Raw genomic sequence first — 17,029 nt, 5'->3', positions numbered from 1 at the left:
AAGCAACCAACAGCTAAAAGAAAGTTTTCAGACTATAGTACCATTTTTTTAACCCTTTTCAACCTGGAACAATCAAAAAACCCCAAACAAACCCCAGTTACTTTAAGTCTACAGGTAAAAATGTTATGCACCCAGTGTAATTTTAATAATTTCATGAACCAGAACTACAAACCTGAAACCTTTAAGGCACTTTAGTAAGAGTTAAACCTCATTGATATACACCATTTTAAAAAACATTTCTTTAGTCCTTAGATACACAGAAAATTGTTCTTGATCAAGTTCTTGATAACAAAGTTAATCTAGTACAGAGGAAACATGAAGCACAAAGACAACAAAGGAAACGGAGAAACATTACTTCAGTAGAAAAGTAGAAAGAAAAAAAAATGGTTGAAGAAAGAAACCCTGTAATACAAAAGAGAGATTGAATGGAAGTAAGTGAAAGAAATCCTGAAGGGAGTGGTGTTTGTGCAGAGAACAGGCAGCAGGCTGAAGCCATGCAGTGAGCAATGAAAAGAGAGGAAGAGACAGAAGAGGAGAATAGGGAGAAAAAAAAAGACTGAAACAGTAAATGATCAGTTTGAGGTAATTAGACAGCAGTTTGCCAGTACACGAGGAGCAGTAAATGTTTATTTGTCCATCTTAAACCAGTTTTAGCTGGCAGGTTATCTCCTGAGCATTGTAGCATGATTTAAATGTTGGTTTAATAAAATACTAATACTTATATAGATGATATAGAGCTATTTATGTCTAAGCTGAATATTTCTAAAGCATATATTGAAATGATTTACTTTACGAGAAGAAGAAAGAAGAAGGAGAGCATACGATGAAGAGTAAGGTGGAGGAGAAGGAAGATGAGAAGGTGAAAGAAAAGACAGTAAAAAGCAACAAGAGGAAGGGAAAAAAGAAGAGATGGCGAGGGGAAGAAGTGAACAACAAAAAGGGAAAAGGGAGGAATAGGAAAAGATGATAATGAACTAGTAGAAGAAGCAGAGAAAGAAGAAAAACAAGAAGGATGGGGATAAAAACAAAGAGGAGAACCCAAAGGAGAAGAATGTCTTCTCCTTCACCTCCTCCCCAAAGGAAAAGAAGAAAAGAGAATGAGAAGAAGGTGGAAAAGAGCACAGGAGAGGAGGAGGAGGAGGAGGAGGAAGAGGAGAAGAGAGGAAGGAAAAGAAGGAAAATTCAATAAGTAGAAGAAAAGAGGAACCAGTAGAAAGAAGATGATTGCTATAAAGTTCTTTTAAGAAAAGCAACCAGCATTTCCATTCTGTTATTTCCAGTCTGAACTTGTGTGACAAGTTCAGCATAATATGAAGGTAATATTCTTCATGACTTTATTAAATGAAGTTTACTTTACTTTTTTTGGGAAAGTAAATTAATAAATCAGACGATTCTGAGGGGGTCAGGTGGGAGACACTGATTGGATTTTCACAGATTGACCCTTGAAGGCAAACATTCACTATTAGAGTGTTAAATATGGAAACTTTTGACAAAGAGAGAAAAAATTTAATATAGAGACAGAATTTGAAAGCCCTTTTGCACCTTGTCGTGAACATGATAATAAAATACTAAGTGTGTGACATTTTTTTTTTTTGGGGGGGGGGGGGGGGGCCTTAAAAAAAAATCATGCGTGGACTCCCTGCTCTCTCTGTTCATCTCTCTGCTTAACCGGAGTATATTAGAGGGGCCTCCTCATTTATTTCCATGTGAAAAGAGACGGTGAGCAGGGTTAACAGCACTGCTCTTCTTCACAAAGCCACACACACACGCCACGCAGGAGTAGCTGGCTAAGCAGAGGTCACGGCCGAGCGTTCCCTCTGAATGGCGGTGAATAGGCATGTGGCGTGAATAAGTCCACGCGCTTGTCACGCTTGGCCTCCATTAAGCCGTGACAATGGCACAGAAACCCTGCCTCCACCCAACACCCGAGGGTGCCACTTATAGCACACGCTTGTGTGTGTATGCATGTAGACCTGATTTTTAGCGGTGTGTATTTGTAGGTATTGAGGCTGTTGCTGTGTGGTAGGCAGATGTGTGTGTGGGTGGGGAGCAGGCAGATGGTGACAGCTGGTTAAAACATCCCCTACAGTGAAGCAGAGCAGGTTTCTCTGTGCAAACCTGTAAATCTCTCCCTTTTTTTTGCCTTGTTTAGGCGTTTGATCATCCAGCTCTTACAGTTATGGTCAAGAAAACAGCCCACAAAGTTACAGAGATACCACATGGGGAAGCAACAGAATATATTTTAGTAAAGTTTTTCTGGGATGCACAGAGGAATCATTCACTGACTTCAAATATAAGCATTTCCAATCACAGAAGTTGTTCATTCGACTGTTTACTGATCTGCCACAGACGTGATTAACCTTTGCTTAAGATAGAGGCTTATTTCCACTTACTCAGAGGCTGTGGGGTCAGGTGGTAGAGTGGGTCATCTACTAGCAGTCGGGTCCAATAACAGCAGACTTATACAATTCAACACCAAAACAAAATAATTATTCCACGTTATTAAACTTGAACTAGTTTGTGTGGTGGAAAAGAAATGCCAACTGGTTGTAAAATGCTAACATGGTGGCAGATCATTTATTTAAAATGGTAACATTTTAATTTGTTGATTACACACAGTAATGTGTGATGTGGTAGGATGTTTGCAGAGTAGCCTACGAATATCACAGCTACATTATGTTAGCTTCAGCATTTAATGTGAGCCATTGCAAATATTTTAGCCTATGAAAAGAAGCTGACTTCATTTCAGTGCCAGCTGTTTTGGACAAAATGATGAACTGCATTTCAGGATAACGTAAGGAGGACAATATTTTGGATGTTGTTACTATGACCTGAAGCTTACTCAGCTTGAATTCTTTGAACATGTCTGGATTTTTTTTTAAGTGCTTCTCTGAACTGGAAGTATTTCCTCCCTTGGTCTGAAAAAGACAATAACATAATTTTCTCTTCACTTCTTGTGAATCCATTATCATCCCTTGGTAACCACCCCTCGAACACTGCCTTTCCTATCACTGAGTTAGAGCAGAGCTATCATGGAAACTGAGCAAATCTTTTGCTTTTGGGCCGTTTTCATTTTCAGCATCTACAGACAGTCTAGAACACTTGGGGTTGTATGGTGCCCCCGTCAGTTCTGGATATACAGCCTTGGTGGTACCAAAGAAAAACAAGTAACATTGCATTCACAGAATTTTGGTATCAAACCGTACCGCAAGTATTGGTTCTGGCGACATCCCTCTCATCTACTAACTGGAACGACAGTAGTTCTATCCCTGGCTCCTTTAGTCTGTATGTCAAAGTATTGTTGGGCAAGACACTGAACCATGAGCTGCATCCACTGAAGTGTGTGTGTGACTCAATGTTAGGCAAAGAAACAAAAGCGCTTGCTAGAATGTGTGTGTGACTGGGTGAATGAGTCTTGTAGTAAGAAAGCTCAGTGTGAGTAGAAAAGTACTTCCTAAGCACAGTCCATTTACCACTTTACTTCTTGTGCTGCCATTTTTCCAACCCTCCTGGAGGAGACTAGATCAACTCAAAGAGAGTAAAAGTTTGTTTGGATTTCACCACTAACTAACGTAGAGGTCATCCAAATGACTCCGGCTGTGGTGAAGGACTATGGATAATTAATGGACACCTACCTCTGCACCACTTACTCAATACTTTTTCTAACAGCTGTGCTTCTAACATCAAACACAGATACAAAATATTGTTTTTTTATGAGCTGCTTTTTTGTGTTTGTTCTTTGTTACTGTTTTTGGAGGGTTATTTCTTCTTTTTTTTTTGTATTTTTTCATGCCGATAAAAACCCCCCCCAAAAAAAACAGCCATTTCCCCAAATTTGGGATAAACAAAGTACATTTTATTCACAAAATCATTAAGGCAAAGAAAAAAGAAAAAAACCCAACACTGAGGTGCAAGCATTATTCCGAAAATGTGCCTGTGGGGTTTTGTTTTGTTTTTTAACACTGATTTTGAACATGACTTCATTTGCTTTTAACCTAATTCAGAAGAAACCCCCTGGCCTAACACTGAAAACTCCAGAATGGCTCATTCGTAGCGAGAACATGATCCGACCTCAATCTGACCCAGTTTCATATAAACTTCTTCCTGTAAACAGGAATGCTTTGTACGCTTTGCATGCTGGGATGCATCACAGCACACAAACTGTAACAGAACACTCACTAAGACAAACAACAAATGCTGCCCATAGCCCAGCGTAATTCGTCCTGTATTTAGTTTTGTTTCTTCACTCTTCTCACAGGGTTTGTAGTGCACAAACTCAGACTTATTCGGACCAAAGTAAAGTCAATTCACACAACTATGAACAAACACCGGTCATTTTAGGTTTTTGCGCTAATCTGTTTTGTGTTCACAGTGAATCTCTGAACTTGTGATGACAACTGAGTCAAAGAAAAACCCTTCAAAGCCATTAAAGCAGAGCACTGCCACCCATGCTACCCTTATCAGAGCACAGTCCAGAGAACCCAGATGCAAAGCTGCAGTCATATGTTTGTACTTTGAAGTTCAACAACTGCAAGAGAGCCCTTTAAAGACCTGCTGACTTTGGAAACAACAGCAGCTTCCTCCTGTGATATTTTTGTTTCTTTTCTTCAACCCTCGGTGGGTTTTATTGCCAGTGGGCTGCATTATCAAACCCCACCTCCCTCCTTCCCTCCCCACAGGGCCCCAGGGGTGTTCGAAGCGAGCGCCACCTCCTTTTGTAGTTACCTTGTTTGATCTGGGCCTGTAGCGCCGGGTTGGAGGGCTGAGGGGGGGCGGCAGGCGTCCGGCGAGGAGTCTCCGGGGTTCCTCCTGGTCTGGGAGGCCTGGAGGAGGATCACAAAGAGAGGGCATGAAATATTAAAGCAGCAGGGAGCAGAGAGATGGGCCAATGCACAGACAGAAAGACACACAGAGACACACTCACACACACACCACTAAAATTCAAAGAAACACACAGAAACACATGCATTCATAAAAACCAGGAGTTCACATACGCAAGATTCTTATTTCTTTTTCCTGAAACCAGCTGAGTGTGTGTGTGTGTGTGTGTGTGTGTGTGTGTATGTTTTTCAGGCTCCAGCCTATTGAATTTTGGTTGGAGGACACAGTCCTCTGTGAACAGACTGGAGGCGTCTAACTTTCAGAGGCACACAAACACTTCCAATACAACAATCCACTGGGTGATCAATTGCAGTTGTCGGGGAACAAAAACACATCCAGAAAGCTCCATTTTAAAAAAGAAAGAAAAAAAAAACGACAAAAAAGACAAAATTCTTTAAAGAGGCAGGACAGTGGTCACAGCTCATAAAGACGAGATCAAATAATTACTTTTTGTCCTTCTGCAAATATCCTGGACTGCACTCAGAGTTCCTATGTTAGAAAGCTCTTCACACATGCACTAAAGCCAGATGTGCTTGTGACAAAATATTATAGAAGACTAAAACAAAATCAGTGATTAACGTAGCATTTTCCCCCACTGGCATACAGAAAAGTTACCTTTATCCACAAAAATAGAAATCCATATAAAATCTATTTTTAAATAAAATTCATAATTAAATGAACAATATAAAAGAACAATTTACCGTAATGTCACCAGAAGCAGCTAAAAAGATTGGATCAGTTTAATGTGCAGAAAAGCAAACAGGTGGTTTACTGGTGTTTTAACTTCAACCAAGCTGCTTTACCTGGGAAAATGACTGATAGAAATGCCAAACAGCCCCTTTTTTCGGCCTTTGGAGGTCGCCACAGTGGCTCATCTGCCTACATCTTAGCCTTCCCAGTGTCCTACTCTGTCACACAAACCCTCTGCATGTCTTCTTTCACTACATACATACGTCTTCCTGTTTTCCTCCTGCCTGGTTCTTCATCTTCATCATTGTTTGCCCAAAATATCCACTCCTGTGCACATGTCCAAATAATCTCAGCCTTGCCTCTCTTTCTCCCGACCGTTCAACCTGAGCTGTCCCTCTAACATACTCCTTTCTAACTTTGCCCATTCTGGTCACGCCTAGTAAAAATGTGGCCATCCCCAACTCTTGGTTATTTAAAATTGCAGCAGGACCACAATATTTTAGTAAACAGAAAAGAAAAATTAAAAACTAGACATGATACATATGAGAATAATCTAAAACTGAAACAAAACCAAATAAAAACAATACTGGCAGCGGTCAGTGGTACCCATCAGCCTCTTACTAGATACACCTATGGTATCAGTTTCAAAATCCCACATCGCCTTGTTCTCAAGTTATTGCATTCACAAGATTTTAAGAAAACTTGACCTCTGAACTCTTTCCTTGAGGTCGAGGCCAATGAGATTCAAACTTGTCCAAGATTTTTAGTAGATACACCTATTCACAAACTTGGATGTCCACATCGCCCGTCCACACAGGAGGATGATGACAATACCCTATTAGTCTTTTACAGCTGGTTACAAAACAAACTATGTACAATAATTCTGAAGTGAGAAATGTACAAAGTCTTTAACCTGCCAGCTTCCTACAACCATATCTGTAAAACGTCCAAATGTACCAATTCATCCCTGTGCAGTTGACAAACAAAATCCAAAGGGTCCAATCAGGTCCACTGGATCACTCTGCAAAGTGTGAAACTATAGAGGTCATTAATTCTGAATTCACAATGCTGATGCTTCAAAATGGCACCATGGCTAGGATCCACCTTTTATACAGTTTATGTCCAAAAGGTAAAGCTCATGTTTTCCAAAAGGAGCTTGTCAGAATCCACCCAAAGTGAAGACAAAGACATGAAAGGTTTGGACAAGAGAAATAGTTTTGAGGAAGAAAGAGCTAAAGACTCCTACAAAAAGGCAATATGATCATAGACGTTGACTTAGAAAAATCACTTAAATGAGGTGTGGTTGAGGCTAATTCAGTCCCGTCTCAGGCAGCCAAGCTGAAGGCCTAAGCAAAGGCAGGTGAAGGAACTGCTGTTGAAACTCTTAAAGAGTTCAGGAATACTTCTTTTCAAACTCCAGCACACAGAGAGGAAGCTTTTCCACTATCATAAATGTAAGATGAGGAACATGAAAAAGCCAAAAACCAAAACAACTTCAAATATTCACAACTGCTGTTCTGCAGTTTCGAGGCGAAGACGGCCAGAGAGAAGATCCTTGTTTGAGCTTCATAAAGAAGTCTTCAGCTTCTGTTTGTAGCTGCACAATCACCTCCTCTGATCTGGACACTCCACAGAAGCACAGTTACGGGTTTATGTGAAAGTAATAAACTTCTCTGGAAAGTCAGCCTATGAGTGACGTCTTTTGTTCTTCTGCTTTTTACTTTTCATGCTGTGACTGTATCTACTCCACAAAGTTTGACTTCCTTTAATTTCTTACTCAGAAAGGTAATCTGATAATAGCGTGACATCAGCAATGCCACCAATGACAGGATGCAATGGTAGAAGGAGTCAAATAGAAAAACACTTGATTTGATTTTAACTTTGACATCCAGCCACCAGTTTTCTTCTGCTTTCTGGAATTTGGCAGCAGGCTAATTCAAGACGTCCTTCACCCCAGTAACATTCCCCAGTCCCTTCTTTGTGATCCCTACATGTTTCCAGCCCAGATGAGATATAGAATATCTAGCATGTTCTTTTAAACCTCGAGACGGATGCACCCAGGAGGCAAAATTAGATGATTTGACCTGCTCCTTTGAATGTTAAGGAGATTCAAACTTATCATTGTATAAGTTGATGGGGCTTTAGCTCTGGCTGTAAGGACTTCAGATTTGATTGTGAGGGAAAAAGTCATCATGACTTTACAGTATTGTTGAGTTTACTCTATTTCAAGGATTTCAGAACTGACCCAGGACTGACACTGAGGACACCTTACAGCTGACTTTTATGTCACTTATATTAGACAAGACTAATGATGATGAGAATCCAAGCTGTACTTTCCACCCTAACCTAGGAGACATAAGGGGGTTTAACCCTTTAGCCCTTGAAAACCTATTTAGGAGTAACCATTAAAGCTCTTTTCTGAACTGGTTTCTGTCATATTACAGGTATGCTCACTGAACAAAATGACTAAGTTTGCATCAGGGTGGCAATTACCCTTGGAAAAATTTTTTCATCAAACCACGTTTTTATTGACAGATCCTGAGGTGTCAAAACATGTCATTATGGGAACAGCGGATGTCCTCGAATGTCGTCTTTATGGGGGAAAGAGTTCAAAAATGACATCGAAAGTACTGAGAGGACGAAACTTTACAGGGACTAAAGTACTAAAGTAAAGCTCTGTAATTTTTGGTTTTGGGTTCTAATAGAGGTTTGCCTGATCCACAGTTATAAAAAAATAAAAAAAATAAAAATATCCTTATTTATCTTATATTGGGCCCGTCAGCTAATATTTTGCCTGAAATGACTTGTTTTACTGCCCATACCTTTACGCAAACTTTACTTTAGGCAATGTTTGTGTTGTGAACCAAATCTATGATTTGTATTTTTTTCCCTGTGTTCTGACAATACTTACAGCTCTTGCAACTCTTGAATCACTACCACCACACCCACCCAAACCCAGCATCACTTGTGTTTATTCCATTACAACAGCCTGGTTCTTCTTTTGTCTTGTTTTGGTATTTTTGTATTTATTTCCAGTTATGTATCCCAGCTCATGACAGCTCATTTCTGAATTCACAGTTTAAAAGAAAAAAAGAACTTTGTCCTTGTTTAATTTGAATATTTATCATTGTAAAGCTGGACATATGGCAGGAAAAATATATTTTAACCACAAAAATAAGTCAATTATAGACTGAAAACTTATGAAGGCTGATCAAACACCTCACTACCCCTCGACCTGTGTTTTTATCATCTCTGACTCTTCGCTGCTCGCCCTCCCTGCAGAGTTATCCTTGAAGCAGGGTTGACGGGACGATGAAATGTTGTGTTGGTATTACAGCAGCAGGACCTCGACCTCTGTGTTAAATCTTTCACAGCACAATGAGAGCTCAGACAGACTAAACAATCAGACACACACACACACACACACACACACACACACACACACACACACACACACACACACAGCCAGAGCTCAGCCGCTGGTGGTAGGATAGTATATGTCCTGCACTTTGAGTTCAGTTTCTGCTGCAGTTTCAGTTGTTCTATCGTTTTTTTTAAGCTGGAATCAGAATTGTGTGTTATCAGCCTGATAATTCTAGATAAAATGAACTTGGGTTCATAAACTGATATCAATTTAAAACAAATGTGGATACATTTTTGTGCACAATTCAGGGTGTTGAAACAGACTGATTTCCACAAATTGCTGTTTGTTTTTAGCTGATGAACAAAGTTTGAAATTTAAATCCTATAAAAGTCACATGAAGACGAAACAAGTTTGCTGCAGCTTTGTTTACTCAGCGTGGGCCAGAGCAGCTACAGAAGAACAAAGATCAAAAGTAAATATAGAAGTAGACAGTAATGTATAAAATGCGAAAGTTCGAAGGGAGTAAAAACAAAAACATTACATAAGTTTTTGTATTGTTACATATGTATTGTAATATTGTTATATTGTTAAGATAGCTTAACAATATAAATATATGAATTAATCACATTCCATTTAGTTTTAATATTGTTTTTGGTTCATTTAATGGCACATTATATATATATTTTTTTAAAGTTATGTAATTAACTACCAACATGCCACCTATCCAACCGTCTATTCATCCAACCACTTTGCCTCCATCCAGCTGTTAGTCCAACAAACCATTTAGCCATCTATCCACTCATCCAACATTTATCCACCAAACCATCCATGCATAATTTATTCAGGTATTTAGCTATCAATTATACCATCCACAGACTAAACCATCTATCCGTTCATGCACACATCCAACATTTCTTTATCCATCCAACATATATCCATGTCATTATCCATCTAATAGACATCCATGCCCAAAACATCTTTTATCCAACCATTTAGTCATCCAACTATATAATTAGCCCTTTAACTTTCTATCCATGCATCTGTGCATTTAACCATTTATCATTCATCCAATCATTGAACATCAATATTTCAAACCTTTTATCAATTCATGTATCAAGAAATGGCTAACATGAAAACATAAGTTGCAAAGCCACAGGAAGTAAATCCTGCCATTGTAGATTAGTTTGTACTGACCAGGTAAATCTACATCCAACATTTCGTCTTGATTCATATGCTCAATCGTCCAGGTAAGTAAATCTCCAAAAGTTGATTATGTTCATCTGGACGTAGCATTTTGTAGAAGAAACGTTTCGTCACTCATCCAAGTGACTTCTTCAGTCTCAGCTGACTGCAGGTTTCCCCAATCTTATAAACAGTACATTTGCATAATGACTGAAACCAGCCCACTGAAGGAACAAAGGGCTGGGAGGAGAGTTCCTTAATCTTAATTAAGAAAATTCTCATGACCATTGATCAACAACCACTGACCAAAACCCACTGATCAAAGACCATGAGTACCATTCACAGAGAGTTGGGGAATGGCTGCAATCACAGCACTGCAAGATCATACATCCAACATTCTTACTTTTTTAACTTTAGTTTGGGCTCAACCAACTCTTCTGAATATAAGAGTTATTAAAGAACAAATATAAAAATAAATCACTTTTAAGAGTTAGTCCATGTGTGTTTGTTACCTGGCCGGTGCTTTCTTCATGTGCTCTCCAACAAAGGTGGCGTTGGTCATGCCCATCAGAGTGTTGGCCAGTGAGATGACGGAGAGGAGGTGATGTGTGGTGACAGCCCTCGACACACCATATGTCCCCTTCCCGACTATGTCTGACAGAGATAGCTTCCGACCTGTCGCCAGGGAAAGCTGACGAAGCAAAGATTCCTGGAAAATGGAGTTATACAAAGAGAAGAGGTTCTTATTTTCAGGTGCCCTGTTATCAAACTATTGATTTAGCTTTTTAAATGCTCCATGCTCAACGATATGTCTTTCATGGAAAGACACCTGGAACCCAGGTGATAACAGACAGTTACCTTGAAGGTGGGCAACATAAGAGACATGTGGCCTCCTCTGGAGATCAAGCCGAAGGAGATGGGGCAGTGTGGTCTGAGCATGCCCAGTCGCTCCAGACAGATGGTGTCCAGCTGTTCGTTGAGACCCCAGGCGTGCAGGCAGGACATGAAGAGCTTGGCTGTGTCCATCGTCAGGTTATACTCCAGCAGACTCAGAGACTTGGACTTCTCCTCGCGCCTCCTCATCTCCTCCTCTTCATCCTCATCTTCATCTAATAGGTGCTCCTTAATGGTCTCTTTCATGGTCTCCTTCACCTGGTTTTAGGAGAAATTATTTACATGAAAAACAAAAATAATACAATAATAAAAGACCTTCATTAGTGGAATTTTTTTTTTTGGTGTTTATGGACCTGTTTGAAGATTTTATGAGCCAACAAGGACCCGCCCTTATCAGCCCCAGCTTGGCTCTTCTGTAGCGTCTCCGGGGACACCAGCATGGGGTTTGGTCTCTGAGCTTCCTCCGTCAGCAGCTGGATGATCACCGCCTCCACGTCGAAGAACAGCACATGCATGTCAGGGTCTGTCAGGTTGGTCTTCATCGCCTGGACCACCAAGGCATTGTGGGAATATTTTGGTAAGTTGCCCTGGTGGAAAGACAGAGTTCAGTTTCAAGAACAAAATCAATCACAGTGTGACACTTTTCACATTAAATATATAAATATATTTAAATGATCCATTGTCGATATAAATTTAATTAAGAAGTTCAAGAGCTCCTCATCAAAAGCTCATTATTTAAATCACACACACGCACACGCACACACACACACACACACCTGTAATTGCCACTAATATTAACACTCGGCTCAATTTTAATTGTATTAGAAGAGACAGCATGTGCATGGAGCTGTTTGCTTCTCGTTTCCATGTTAATGAGCTGATGACTGCAATTAAACTGATCCTGTTAGACTTCGATTCCAAGGGAGGAGACAGGAGGAGGAGAAAGTGAGGGAGGAGGTGGTGATTAAGACAGGAATGAAGAGAGGAAATAAAGAGGAAAGAAAAGGCCAAAGCTGGATTTTTATCTGCATGTTTTTGGGGTTTTTTTTAACCTTTTGCCTTAAGATCACAGAGCTTTTTCGCCATCACCACAATGGTGTTTGAAAAAGAAACATGACAGGTCATCACATCCTGCCCTATCATTCTGTTTGACTCTAAAGGGGCCAAAATCTACAAAAACAAAGATTTTTCATTAAATAAGACAAACAATAGACTCCATAAACTTCTCAGGAAACTCACAGAAGGCTCATTTTCCCATAGATCAAGTGAAGCAACCCGGTTCTCATTCCCCAGGCTGCAGGTTTCAGGGACGAAAGCACCGACTTCACTTTTCAGACCCAGAGTTAAGCCCATTTCTTTTCACGTCTAAGCTCACGTCACATCATGTCTATCATTTACCTTTGTAACCATAGCATTGCATCAAATCTTTCTTTAAAGATACATAAAGAAAGAGAAAACATCTGATTCCTCACCGAATCTTCCTCCTGTTTACTTGCATTTAGAGTTAACACACTGTTATAATCATGTTGTGTTTAATTTTCTCTCCACATTTTAAAATAAACTACAGGAAAGTGACTTTAAACAGACACAGACTTCAAACTTTGCTTTTTCCTCTCGGCAATAAGCCTCGTTTTTCTTTCAAGATTTGCCATTTTTCTTGTGAATATGAAATTTTTCCATAGAAATTTGGCAGTGTCACTTTCGTAAGTATGGCACTTATTTCTTTCATAATTTGCCAATTTTGTCTCCGTTTTCCCTTTCCCCTCGACAATGTACCACTATCGTGTAAATTTGCTCATGTGTTTTACAAAAATTTGCCTTGGTTTTGTCTATTTGACATTTGTTCCCCAAGGGGTCTGATATTCTTTGCCTTCTTTTTCCGTAAAAACTTATCAGTTGTCGTTTTTTTCCTTTGTGAATTTAAAACTTAACTATTGAAAATTATGAGTTTTTACTTAAAAATGTGAAATTTAAATACATTGAAGTTGAAGTTGAGCATGAAGTTAAGCATTTGGTGCTGCAGGGGCCAATATTTTTAAAATTATGTTAAAAATCTTCAATATAAACATATTTACAGACTCATTTCTTCTAAACAGTTAAATCTCTGTGAGCTTACCAAGTTTAACATTTCGTAGCACAAGCTATGAATCAGCGCACAGAAGTGACGATGAACTGATTCTTTTATGTGATAACTTGTTTTGTATCTGGATCACTGAATACTGATTGACTTTGCGTGAAATTCTGGTATTATTTTCATATTTGTACCTTCACTGATCACTGGTCATTTTGTTGCACTTTTTTTTTTTTCTTTTGCCTGAAGCTCTTTGTATCGAGCTGGATGTGACTGTGTGGGCGAGAACAATAATTAGCGGTAAAGACACGTCCTGACTGACCGAGAGACACAATACACCTGCAGCTGGGACACGGACGGACACACACACACACACACACACACACACACACACACACACACACACACGACAGGCTGGTCCTCCCTGAGGGCTGACGTGTTGTATGTCTTTGTGTGCGTTTGAAAAGTGGTGCTGACAACAGTGATGTGCTCATAAATTCAGTGTATTCTTCAAACATGTATAACTGATCAAATCTGGGCTCATTTTGATCTTTTTACTTGTCCGTTTATTTTTTTTCTTATCATTTACATTTACATGAAAGAAAAAAAAAGAGAAAAAAAAGATGTGAAGTAGATAAATCTCAGCACTATTATCGGTCTATTAGACAGTTTCCTGGTACGCTGGTGCATGCACAGAAAAACATACATTTGAGGATGTTTATGAAGTATTTTATTCAAAGAATGGCTAGACTCCTGCTCGGATCATTTTAATTCTGGTTTCTGGCTTCAGACTAAGAAGTTAGTTCTTATTTTCATAGATGCCTTTGATTTTTCCTGATACTGGAGCCTCATCCCTGCGTCTGTGTGAGGGAGGCTCCATTTTGGTGGAGTAACACTGCCATCTAAAGGCAGTCTGCAGCACTATTTATCTCTACAGTGGAGTGCGGTCTGTAATATTTAAGTTTGAGAATGAAGAAACATTTATGAACACATAAAAATTCAGACATGAAGCAGCCCGGTGTGATGTGAGGAAACATGGCTTCAGAACTAGGTGAGAGAGTCAGGATTGAAATTGTTCTCCTGATCAAAGAGCAGCTTTCTTAGAGTCAAACACGACTCGACTACAAAACAGATCCAGCAGGAGGACATGGAGTTAAAAACACAGTGACAGGAGCGAGAGAGAAAGGCAAATCAGGCATGAGATCATTTAAGTAAATGAGGAGAGATACAGTTAGCTTGAATTTGTGCAGAAAACTAAAAGAGGAGACAGAAGAATGGGCAGGAGGATAATGCGTGGGAAGCACAAGGACAGAGAAGAAAACGAGGATGAAGAGGAGGTGAAGAATAAGGTGGAGAAGAAGTTGGTAGAGGAGGGGAAGGTGGCAGAGAATCAGGTGGAAAAGGACAAGAAGTTGAGGAGGAAAAGGAGAACAGGACAGTAGAGGGCAGAGGCAGAGAAGTAGAAAGTGGAAGAAAATGGAAGGAGGAGGATATGAAGGCAGCAGAGGAGAGGAAGGAAAAAGGAGGAGGACGTGAATAAGAAGAGGGTGGTCAAGGGAGACACGCAGAGGGAAGAAAGTTGAGAAGGAAAAGAAGAGGAAGGAGGAAGACGAGGCAATGAATGAGGTGCAGAAAAAGGTGGGAGAGAAGAAGAAGAAGAAGATTAGATGGGGGAGAAGAGGAGCAGATCAACGCTGTCATTAAATTCAGGTGCAGCAGGAGGGGGAGGAGTCACAGAGGATCTGAGGCACCTGACTCAGAGTTCCGGTTTCCCTGAGCTCAGGATTAACAAACTCAGAGTTCCAGTAAACTGACTTCCTGGATCCTGGCAAAGCTTCAGCCTCAGGTTTGAAGACCTAAAACATCATTCTTGCAAGCTCCAAAGTCTGGATACAGTCGTTTTTCCTCATGAACACAAACATTCACAGATCAGCACATTCAGCAGAATAGCTTCTGAACAAACCAACATCAACTACACACACACACACACACACACACACACACACACACGTCAGCTGGGTGAAATGTTTGGGTTGATGGTCTGACATTTCATGGTCATTATCCACCATTACACCCAGCAGGGGAGGACACACACACGGTGGGGGGAGTTGGTGATGTTGAGCCATAATTTCAGCAGGCATGAGGGGGAAATGACGGCGGGGGTGGGAGGCAGGAAAGTGAAGCACAGTGATGCATTTCTAACATAAAAGGAGAAGAAAGATTACAGCTGTTGTTTGTTGGCCTTTTCACAGAAGAGCTGTGATTATGGGCAGTTATGACCGGAGGGGAGGGGGGGTTCCTCCACAGACGACCCAGAGGAGAGAGAAAACAACACAAAGGTTATCATGTGGAAGGAAACAGGAGGGAGGGAGGAAAATTAGAAAGAAAGAACGACCCCTTAGAGCAGAGGAGACCTGAGGTAAATGAGTTCCAGGTGAACCTGCAGAAGTCAAACTGCACCGGCAACTAAACTAAACGCTGTTCAAGCACTAAATAATTCACAGCGCTTGTTTTCGGTGCCGGGCTGCACATTTGGGAGGGGTTACCGCTGTCGGGACAGATCAGATCATCACGTCTGACAAGTGGTCCCCTCACAGGTGAAGCTCAAAGAAGCTGAAAGCTACCGAATACAGCAGAGAAAGGGTAACTCAGGTGTGCCGTGAGCTAAAATATAATTCTTCATTACGTATGATCGGTGTTTAAAGCTTCGTTTCATTATTTCCAGTCATATTGAAAAGGTAGATATTCATAATTAAAATACCTTAAACACAAAATTTAAGACATTTTATGGTAGAGTGACACAATAAAACATTTAACTCAGTTTTCCTCTATGTTAGTTTCATCTCCACAACAGTCCCAGGTTCTCCTTTAGTCCCGACTGTGGGACTGACTCACTTTTGGAGTGAGCCTCTAGTGGATATTAGAGAAACTACGGTTTTTGGTACTTGAGCCAACAAGCACGCCTCTGCTCCCATACATCATCATGTAATCAGCATGAGCCATTACATGGTTTCATGCACAGCACCAACTGTAAAAACTGGTTTTCCCAGGAAAGGCAGGAATTTGTGACTTTCTATACGTCATTTCTACGTCATGAATGTAAAGTTCTGTCGTTTTATTGGTATTTTAAGGTTTTTAGCACTGATCAAAGACAACTTGTTAATTTTGTTGTTCAAGCACCAATGACAATAAAGATATTCATTTCAATTCAATTCCTCAGACACTGAGAACTATGCACTTTTGGAAATGGAATTTTGATGTACATACTGTCTTTTTGCAAATTGTGCACAGTGTGCATTTTATTTTCATTTTTATTATAATTTATAAAAATGGGTGTATCTCAAAAACAAAGTTATGTGCACACTCAAAATAATGTTTTGTGATTTGAAAGGATTTTATGCAACTTTTTTCCTTTTATAATTTTTGTATCTATGTTCTGGGTAGTTTATTGCATTTTTTTATGTTTTTATTTAGTTACTATAAACTTACTACACACGCATTTTCAAAACTGGGGATATAAAGGATGTATTGATGCACAGGAAGTTGGGAAAAAAGCACAAAGGCACTACAGGAGGTAAAAATGTAAAAACAAGCTCTGGAAGGTAATTTTAAAGTAGAAAAATAAATAATTAGGACCCAGTTTAAGACTTGAGAGAGAAAAACAAAAAAAAGGGCTACTCAAGTAGTTTGACTTGTGCTGGTACAGGTTTAAATATTGAAAAGCTAGTCTCCAGAAAGTCTCAAAAGAAACGCTGGACTCACTCTTTTTCACCATTATGACATTTAATGCCATCGTTCCCTGGAGAAGTCACTGTACGGTTGACCTGTGGGTCGTCTCCAGCAGAGTTTTAATTGGTCTGACTTGAGCCAGCAGCTTTGTGACTGAGATGACGTGTGTGTGTGTGTGTGTGTGTGTGTGTGTGTGTGTGTGTGTGTGGTGAATGATG

General features: G+C 40.0%; 1 protein-coding gene across 5 annotated transcripts in view; it reads right to left on the bottom strand.

Annotated features, from left to right (window-relative positions):
* wdr7 (WD repeat domain 7) overlaps window positions 1-17,029 on the bottom strand; it is a 101,029-nt gene that overhangs the window by 65,077 nt on the left and 18,923 nt on the right. For all 5 annotated transcript variants that reach the window (XM_085278918.1, XM_085278921.1, XM_085278920.1 and 2 more), the window contains 4 exons: window positions 11,365-11,598; window positions 10,976-11,269; window positions 10,630-10,826; window positions 4,726-4,823 (listed from right to left, as the gene is read on the bottom strand). In XM_085278918.1, the coding sequence (XP_085135044.1) occupies window positions 4,726-4,823; window positions 10,630-10,826; window positions 10,976-11,269; window positions 11,365-11,598 (823 nt within the window). The remainder of the gene's footprint in view (window positions 1-4,725; window positions 4,824-10,629; window positions 10,827-10,975; window positions 11,270-11,364; window positions 11,599-17,029) is intronic.

This window comes from Mchenga conophoros, linkage group LG7, assembly GCF_057382185.1.
Source record: "Mchenga conophoros isolate Kocher_MC1m ecotype Shallow Benthic linkage group LG7, M_conophoros_male_GT1.1, whole genome shotgun sequence".
NCBI lineage: Eukaryota > Metazoa > Chordata > Actinopteri > Cichliformes > Cichlidae > Mchenga > Mchenga conophoros.
Note: the sequence above shows the minus strand (reverse complement) of the source record. Positions and strands in the feature narration are given on the sequence as shown.